The sequence below is a fragment of the Nipponia nippon genome, unplaced genomic scaffold, assembly GCF_047370975.1.
Source record: "Nipponia nippon isolate SJK-2023a ecotype South Korea unplaced genomic scaffold, ASM4737097v1 scaffold_4, whole genome shotgun sequence".
Taxonomy (NCBI): domain Eukaryota; kingdom Metazoa; phylum Chordata; class Aves; order Pelecaniformes; family Threskiornithidae; genus Nipponia; species Nipponia nippon.
The window spans coordinates 58,742,909-58,752,925 of record NW_028262358.1 but is presented as its reverse complement, the minus strand read 5'-3'; the positions used below and the strand labels follow the sequence as shown (position 1 = coordinate 58,752,925).

The following is a 10,017-nucleotide window of genomic DNA, read 5'->3' as shown; positions in this document are numbered from 1 at the left end:
TGCTGGCTGGCTGTCCCCCTGCTCAAGACAGAAGGGAAATGAGAAGCCTGCCTTCTGTTCTCGTACTAGAAGGTATAGTTTCACAAATAGCAGGTCCAGACATTAAAAACCAAGCAAAGAGAGTGCAGCTGAGACTGCCTATTAGAGGAATTTAATAGTGGTTGTGCAATCTCCTTAGATAATGATTTATCAGTACGTTTTGTGGTGCCCTTTCAGTGCAAGTTTATCATGCGCGCGCCACATCCTCTGCCTGTACCTGGAGCAAGAAGCTGTGCTGCGCGCTTTGCCTGGTCAGGCTGAAGGTCCAATGCATGTCGGCTCTCTCTTATGCTAGGTTTTGGGATGCTCTGGGAGGAAAATCAAATCAACTGGCTCCCAGAGGGTTTGCAGCCGGCAACAAATCAGTGTAATGGGTGAATAACTCTGTGAGTGTACAGTCATAGCAGCTGTCAAAATGTTCTGGGTGGAAAAACAAGCAAACCAAACACCTGAATGCATTAAGCGCTTAACCCGCTCTGCCTGGACGAGGTTAGAAACAGTACCACTAGCAGCAGTGCTGCCACGTTTGCAGGGAGATAATAACTTCTAGGAGGCACAGGCCAGGAATGGCAACCTCCTCAGGTAAGGCCACAGCCAGAAGAACAGGCCTAGCCGCAGCTGAAGATAAAATAAGCTAACGAAATTAGCTTAAAAGTCTCCTGTTTAAAATAAGGTGTTTAATGGATATGATCTGTACATACACCTTATATATTGGTATATCTTAGCAAATGGCCCACTAGTCAATGTTTTGGTTCTGTGAGTTGCCTGTCTTAGGCAAGATATGCATTTTGTGGGAGGTTGGCATATGCTGATAAATATGCGTGAGCCGCTTGAGATATAGAATGAGCTGTGGCTGAGCTGACATTATGGAGGCCGTAATGTTATTTTCACGGGGTACATTGGTCACGCATCTAAGTGCTTTTAAATGGGCAGTTTTATTGATATTTAAAGAAAACTCTCTTTACTCAAAAGACCCTATATAATAGAAAAGCTGAGAAAGCTATAGTTGCTGACTGGAAAGGCTGGTTATTTATGCTTACCATAAGTAACATGCCCACCTTTTGAAGAGGTGTAGAAATGTCAAATGTATAATTTGAAGCCTTTTTCTCTTCTTTACCTCTCTTTGACAGATCTCAACCACCTCCACTCTGTTAAGGCCAGGAGTCCATTGTAGTCGCTTTTCCCTGCAGGATAAGAACCTTCAGGAGATGCTCCTGTCTCAAGAACTGGTGATACAGTCCAGCACAATGAAGAAATCCCTCTGTATACTAAAAGGTATCAATAATAGACAAAACCCAGGCTATTCAGTTATTTAAAAAATCAGAACTCTGTATTTGGTACAAATGTATAGGGGAAAGGAAGAAAGCAACATTAGAGGCTTACGCAGTAAATATTAGGGAAGAAAAAAAAGAACAAAAGAGAAGAACAACTTCTCCTGCACTACTCTTATGAGATATGCCAGTGAAACATGCATGACTATATAAAATGGATGGAAATACAGGGAAATACACTTTTTTAGGTGGGATATTGATTAACAACGTCTTGTTACAAGCCTGTCTTCCCTAACTGCATATAAAATGTATAGTGCTAGTTCTGCTGATGAGGCCTTGTGCTTAAATCTCAATATTTCTCAGTTGCTGTGTTTCATTCTGTACAGAGCTTCATCTTTCATATTAAAAAAAAAAGAATCTTCCATAAGGAGTCCATTGTAAGCTGTATTGGTGGTGATACCACCAGTGGAACATTGTTTCTTTTCAAATTCTCTTAGAGAAAAAGAGATTTAATAATTGACTTTGCAGTTTTGTGTTATAATTTGACAGTAAAACATGTACTAGATTTGTTGGTGTGGTTTTTTTTTTTTTTTTTTTTTTTGTTCTCAGTTGCAGATGTATACGTAGAACTGATAAGCAAATTGCTACATGTAAAGTAGAATTGCATCATGGAGTACTGTAAGCTTTTTCTAGCATGTGTCTAACAGTTTTTCATGTTAGATAATCATATATCTTTCTCCTGGCATGATAATATATAAACTTGCCTTTTAAAAATACTCGATAGTGGAGGAAAAGTCAGAATGTTTGTCCTTCAGGAGTCTCTTTGCAGACCTGGATAAACATTGCAGAGATGCCCGAGTCATTAGGGATTTCCTTTGCTAGCTAGGCAATTCCACCCCATTGCCCTTTCAATGTAAATAACTAGCCTTAATTAATGGAAATGCAATATATACTAAGTAATGACAGACCAAGTAAATTAACAAATGCAGGGTAAGATGATATAGCTCTGTTGAAGGCATCAGATGAGGATCTTGCTCCTTCACCTCATTAGTTTAGGCCAGTTAAAAACAATATGAAGTATAAACTACAGTTTTTTACACTGTACAACAGCATTGAAATGAAATACGTTTTAGACTTTTGTTAGAATAAGTAATTGGAAGCACTAACCAAGTCATTTAGACATGTGAATAGCTGGATTTGGTATGCAATCCAGAACAGCTGTCTGCTGTACCCACAGCTACTGACAATCACAGAAAGGAAGGCCAGACTTTGAAAACCCATTTCTGACAGTGCACAGATAAACAACTGGGTGTGAAATTAACAATGAAGACAATATTAATCCTTCCCCATTCCTGCTGTCTTGGGGGGTTTGAAAGGTAAATGTAATTAAGTAAAAATTGAATTTACCAGTCTGCATGTGGAGGCTCATCTTTTCTTTTGCCTTCCCTTCCCTTGCTCCCCCTACCTCTTAAAATCTCTTTTTACTTCCTTTTTCTTTATACCAACAACCAATGAAATGCCAAATTCCCCTAGCTTGGTTTAATTATTCATTTCTTTGGAATGACCCAAATGTAAAAATAGAGCAATGCAGCAGGGACATAGGATGCTTTTCTTTTAGCTCTGTCTTTGTGTTCTGCCTCCCTTTCTCCAAATGGCCATGTCTTTTCTCCCTTTCCTCCCTCAGTATTATTCTTTCTCCTTTCTTCAGACTCAGTAATCCTTAAATATTTCTGAGGAATGGAGGAAAAGGAATTGGGCATGGGAAGTGTAATATTTCATAATGAGAAAACAGAAGGGGGGAGCCCCCAGAAATTTCACAAATTATCCTGAGGAAAATTAAATTTGCGGGTGGTATGGGGCCATGTTCTAGATCTTCATAATTCCATTCGGCTACAAGAGTGGTATCTGCCTTTTAAGTTTACTGTTGCTTTTGTTTCCGTTTTCTCCTGTCCATCTCCACCTGCAGTTACTTGTTCATGACTTGGAAAATAAGTTTTTTGTAGCAGGGACTGCTTTGTGGTTTTGTGTGTGAGTGTGGTTTCCACATACTTGATATTACCAGGTTAATGGTGATAAAAATAGAAGTCATCATCCCTCTCTGGATTTGAGACTGTGCTCCTATTTAAAACACAGAAAAGACTGACTTCTGTGGTAGCGATAGTGTTATTACAGTGTTTGGGCAATAGGTGTGTATTATTTCTTGGGTACACCAGTACTACTGCTTGCAGAGTAAGGAACCTACACACAGCTTCTTTAAAGGGTGAACTAGCTGTGTGCCACCTCAGTTCAGTTCCCATGTTCCAGTTCAGTTTCAAGTTAGCTTGGGCATCTGTACTATGCATGCTTACAGCCCTTCCTCTTGTACAGGGGGGAACAGAGATGATCATAGTGATTTTTTTCTGTGCTACTAAATAACATTGAACAGCAGCTTCAGAATGAGAGCGAAGCATGATGCCATGGGTTAAACCACTGGTTGAAATGAACCTACCCCCTGCAATGTTTGGACATTTTTTGGATGGAAGTGTTTTTGTCATAAATGACAGCTACACTTGATTCTTTATTACCAATAGGTGTTTGCATATTATTTGTAAAATAAGAGGTGTATGCTGCATTGCACTGTAAAAGTGTTGTATAGGAATCATTAATGTGGAAGACAAGCATATGCTTTTGCTACAATATTTATTTCTCTAAGTAAATCGTTCTTCTGGATGTATCCAGGCCAAAAATATAATGGTCTCACAATAGTGCTGTATGGCACAGAGTTCACTGATTGTGGTGTAAAACAGGAAAAGAAAATGGAAGAGGAAGTGCAGAGGCTTTTAAGCATGTGGACGAATTTTTCTTCTGCATCCTTCCTTTTGGGTAGTTGAAAACGTGGCGTTTCTGACCAGGATGTTTTCATGTGGTGTGGTGTTTTCTGTTTTTTTTTTTTTTTTTTTTTTTAAAGGACAGTGTAGGAAATTCTCTTAACAAGAAACAAAACCATTTCTTCCTGCCAAAGGGGATAGGCATCTTTTAATTCCTGAAGTGATTCTGAACTCTAAAGGTCAGTAAGACTCAGGGACTCCATACATCTCATTGCTGTTCTTTCAATCTATAAGCAATTAGTTGCTTGGGCCTGCCAAAAAAAAAGAGGTAGCTTATTGAGATATATATTTGTCAAATATATATATATTTGTCAAATATTTGTGTTCGATTATTGCCTGAAATACTAATTGGCTGCTTTCTCCTAAATAACTCATGGCAGTTTTAGAATTTGAAATAGCGCACCTTCCTGTTGGTACTAGTCTGAGCTTCACCACTGAGTATCTGTGATCACATCAGCACAAAAATGTAGAATTTTTTTTTAAAATTGAAAACGAAAATACCTCTTGTAGGAACAATACCAACAGCAGCTTAAACTTATTCAGGATTCAGTCAAAACACGCGAAGTTCACAAGTCTCAGGAGCAGGTCTTCTCCAAAGGCTTAAGAGAACATTGTAGGAAAGGTGAAATCATATGTAGACAACAGAGGGAAATGGCGTTCTTAGGCTTTGCCTTTCTTTTGATACATATGCTGTGATACTAACCAGCAATTGAGATCATTTACTCCTACTGTAACAGCATAAAATCATGTTCAGGAAGAATCTGTATTATTAACCTTTCCCTTACACTCTTCCAGTTCCCTGGCTAGTTCTTGGCCAACTGGAAAAGTGGCAGCAATGTTACATACATATGGGCATGATGTGGCTGGCTGGCTAGCTGGGTGTTTTGGTTTTTTTTCCCCCACCACCTTGTTTCACCAGGCTCAGAGCAGTCCTGAGTAGCTCTAAGGCGCTGCCTCTGACAGCTCACAGTGTTTTGCCACCCGGGTAGTTCCCCCCCCCCAGAGGACTCTTGGTCTGAACGCTGAAGAGCGAAGCGAATAGACGTCCTTTCTTGTCCGTGACAAGAAAGGGGTGAGTATCGTTCAGCAGAGGGTTTATTTAACAGCTTGCTTGTATCCACGGGCTAATATCAACCAGTAAATTGTTAGTAAGAAATAAGTTTAGCAGGGGATACTACTTCCACACTGCCCAGTATTAAGCTGTAAAAATCATCCCTGAAATATGCCTCCTTCTGTGATGAAGAGTTACAAGTGGGTTATAATTCACCGTGTATTTCTGAATGCAGCGATATACAAGAGAAAGGAAGACCGCTGCAGCAGGTGATGTGGGAGTGGCGAGATTACTGAATAAGGAAAGCTAGAAGAAGAAATTACTTTTCATGACACTAGGGAGTCGTGTTTCAAACTTGGCTTATAATTGTATGTACTTTACCTGTCTCTGAAATTCTCTTACATATATTAATGTTATAGCAATCTATAGGAACAAGATGGGCAGTATGCCAAAGGGGGTTGTAATTTTCAAGTACCTCCGTATTGTTATTGGAGAAGAGAGGAGGATAGCTACTAACAGTGTAATTATGTGGCAATTCCAGGGAAATTGATTATTATTAGCTTTTTATGATCACACTAACAAAGTCAATGATCCAAGATGAAATAGCAAAAATTAGTGCTTAAGCAATATTCAGCAACAAGGTATCACCAGGTGAGAGTGGATGTATCTGAAACCAGCTAATTCCCGAAACTAAAATGGCCATCTCCCACCAATTATAATGATGGATGTGCTCTATTAGAGCCTGATCCACTTTAATGGGGTACTCCCAGGATGAGAGGCCATGTAAGTATGCAATGACACATACAGTATCAAGAAGTGGGTGGGTGTTTATTCTAAATACCCACATCACTGGGGTATTTGCACCTTTAACCAACAGAAAGAATTACAGGTAGTGAATACAGATCAGTTTCTTCAAGTTGGTTATTGCTTTAACAAAATCTTTTGTCACTTTTTCTAACATCCATCTTCAGTCCCCCAAACACAGCCCAGAGACTGGATACCTGCATAGTCAGAACTATCATTTGCCAGCTATGTCTCCCCCTTTGAGGCTCCATGGTTTTATAAATAATAATTAAAAACACTTCTCTGTGATGCGAGAAGGCTTTTCTAAAAGGAGAGCAAGTTGCTGCAATACAATAGCATAATATTTTTGAAGGTCATAATAATAAAGTAGGGGAAAGAGAATAATCATTATTGCTCTTTCTTGTAATTAGTTTGCTTTCCGATATCCCACACTGCAACTAGAACATTATTCAAGAACACCCATCACAGTGCTTAACAAGATTTAATGTACATTTATTCTTAACATGTGGAACATATAAAGATTTTATACTGAATAAATGAAATTCATTAAGCCAGAGGAAAAGGAGGAATTTACATCAAGTTTTTTTCTGTTTTAACTACATTATCTTGAAATACAAATGCAGATTCTTATCACTGAAAAATCTTTGAAGTTGTGTTTCTTCCTTTTTTTTTTTTTTTCCTGTATATATTTTTTTGTCTGTAGACTGGTAACCATTTTCTTAAATCAATCCATACGTAACCATTTCCACACCTTGATTTATAAAGCAAATTGTGATCGGCTGCTCTCCCGAAATAGAGCATGACTTTATACATACAGAAACTTGTACATTACCCTCAGTTGTTGGTTTTCTGTGTTGGGTTTTTTCTTTTTTCTTTTTTTTTTATTATTTTTTGGAGATATGGCCCAAATGAAAGAAAAAATAATTCTACTATCACTTTGTAGATACCACATCATGAAAAAGAAACTAAAAACTTTTACTAAAAAAAAAAAAAATGAGGGTATGTTTAATGTACAACTTCTATATACATCACGGCCCTTAGGCAATAAAAAAATATTTTAAAAAATGATTAAAGGAATTGTGAAGAACTGTCATTGTGGAAGGTCAAAAAAAAAAACAGATGTAGACAAGACAGTTCTGGTGAGGAAGCAATTGATGTTTATCATCAGGTTTTGTTTAAAAATCTTTTAACTTGACTTTTTCGTTTTGTTTTGCTCCTAGCCTAATGTAACCACTTCTCCTGAGGAGAAACCAGTATCGTTTTATATTTTGACTACTGACTGACACCCTCCTTGATCCCCTACACCTACATCACTAGAATTTTCTATTGCACAGAGCTTTGGGTGATGGTATACAAGTTTTTTTTTATTTTTTCCTTATTTGAAAAAATAAAACACACAGGAACTTGGTATGTTGGTTATTTTTCACCTTTTTGTTTCAAAGTGGTGAGATTTTTTTTTCCATCATACAATGGTTTGCCATAACATTTTTTTTAAAAAGTCACTAGTTCGCTTCCCAAAAAATATGCAATACAAACATGGAAAAGAACATTGAAAAGGATAATCTATGGAAAAAAAAAAAAGTGTGACCTTTGAATGTACTAGACAGCAACTTTGGTTAAAAAAAAAAATAAAATAAAAAGATGTACTTATACACATAGACAGCAAATATTAATTTCATAACTGTTCAAATTAATAATTTCTTTAATTCCCAATTGGTAAATAGTGAATGGGGCAGAGGAGCAAAGATTCTTTTTTTTTTCCTTCTTCCTACGTTGGATAAACAAGAACAGAAAACAGCCAGTTATATGTGACCCTCTAATCTCCACTCACACATGCTTGGCTTCTCACTTATGTCATAACTGCCCAATCTGAAAAAGTACATCACAGATGACAGATGCAACCAGAGAGTTCAGGACAGCAGATATTGAGATATCCAGCAAACGACCCTCGTGCAAAAGGAACTCTGAGCGGTTCTCGTCCACTCTAGCCATGGCCAGCAAGGCCTTGGCTGCCCTGCACATCATGTCTACGCTAGGTGGCTCCAGAGGTGGAGGCTGCATGTGCATGAGGTTATGCTGGCTCTGCTGGTACTGGGCCATAGTGACCCCATCCTCCAGGAAGCTTATCAAGTTTCCGATGCTTCCCTTCTGCACAGCTATTGCCCTTGCTGCTAATGTGTCCCCCTGGGCAAGGTTCGATAAGAGCGCCATGGACATTTCTCGGCAGACCGGGTTTTTGCGGTCCCCAACGTACCTAACTAAAGTAGCATAGAGTTTCTCCTGACGACTGAATGGGGGGGTGGCCAAGATAAGGTCCACATTATTGTCCTGGATACTGAGCTTACACAGGGTCTCCAGCACAAGTCTCTGAGGCGAAAGAACTGAGTTGGGCCCCACGGTTGGAAAAGGATCCTGTGCCTCCGCAGATGGGCACACCATCCAGTGCAGCAAGCCATCCAAAATTGGCAAACAGATGCTTTCTGTGTAAGCAGACAAGTCTAGCTGCCCAGAAATGTTGGCTAATGTGACCAATGTATTATCCCTCAAGACCTCGAGGCAGTCCCACCACCACTCATCCTTGCTGCAGGCCACCCCTTTGTCCTCCTCTTCCTCTTTCTCGTAAGTTTGCGGTGCTCGCTTTCTTTCTGGATGCTCATGGTGAAGAAGGATCAACTTTCCCAGGATCAGCACCAAGCCTGGATGTTTGGACATTTCGGTGTCATTGCCAGGCACAAAAGACAAGCTACGGACGATATTTGACACACAGATGCAGCGTTTGGCCAAGGAGTCTTGCCAGTGAGTTATGGTGCATAGAGGAGTCTCATCCCGGCTCCTTGGCTCATCCTCTAGCAGTTTAATATTCCGGTGGCTTTTGGCTTGATGGATCCCAAAGGGAAATTTACTGCTCTCTGTTTGGGAACCCGAGTTTGAGTCTTCAGGCAATGCTCCTGGCCGAGCTGAGAGGACATCATCAATGGTTGCTGTTATACTTTTTTCTTGTTGTTCCTCAGATTCACCTTTCCCCTCGAGGTCCTTCTTTTTGCTTGGAGAGTTCAAGGGAGGAGGGGCTTTCCTGCGCGGAGGAATCTCCATCTTGCTTTCAAAGTGAGTCTGGATATGCTCAGTTGTGTCACCACCCCCAAGCTGCCAGTGGAGAAGTCCACTATCAAATTCCTGAACGCGTCCAAGTTTGTCAGATCGGTCAACGACAAAGAGATTATTTTTCTTTACAATCTTTATTGGCAGCTTGTCAAATTTACTGGCTTGTTTTGGCCTCTCACTTGGATCAGCAATGGCACCAGGAGTGGAAAAAACAATGCTCTTTTCTTCTCCTTCTACCTTTTCATCTTCCGCCTCCTCCTCATCTTCATCAAAATAGTCAACACATTCATCGTTCTCCTCTTTTCCAGTATCCTCTGCCAAGGACTGGCTATCATCTTTCTTGGCTGCTTTGTGATCAAGTGCTTTGTGGCCTGGATCTCCCACTTCATATTCCATAAGGATTCCAAAAATGTCAATCAGGCATTTTCTAAAATATTCTACTAAAAGCTCAAGAAATCCAGACAACTGAGGGGAGAAGAAAGAACATAAAAAATCAGATAAATATTTTTGTCTGCATGCAATTTTATTAGGAACACTGATGCATACATCTCTGAGTATCTCCCTCCTCCTGCTGTGGACTTGTGGCTAGGTCCTGCATGGCAGAAGTTAATCAAAGGACATTCTTCTAGCATCTGTCCAAACAGCAGATAATGTCAAACTATCACGGCTCCGTGTGCTTAAACTGTAACAGCTATGAGAAGTACAGAACTTTATTCCTATATCTCCTTGAAGCTACACTAGACATCTAGCCTAGCCGTTCTGTCCCCTTGGAAGTGTCTAGTATTCTTCATTTTCTGTACAGAGTACGGAAGTTTCTAACTCACTCAGTTTTTCTGATTTGTAGTTTTATTAGATGCCTAACGTTTACAATTCTTTCTCTCCT

At 39.6% G+C, this 10,017-nt stretch overlaps 1 protein-coding gene across 10 annotated transcripts in view; it reads right to left on the bottom strand.

Annotated features, from left to right (window-relative positions):
* Positions 1-6,508: 6,508 nt before the first annotated feature.
* Positions 6,509-10,017, bottom strand: part of ARID1B (AT-rich interaction domain 1B) — a 334,462-nt gene continuing 330,953 nt past the window's right edge. For all 10 annotated transcript variants that reach the window (XM_087773694.1, XM_087773697.1, XM_087773700.1 and 7 more), the window contains one exon: positions 6,509-9,599. In XM_087773694.1, the coding sequence (XP_087629820.1) occupies positions 7,887-9,599 (1,713 nt within the window). In that variant the 3' untranslated portion in view covers positions 6,509-7,886. The remainder of the gene's footprint in view (positions 9,600-10,017) is intronic.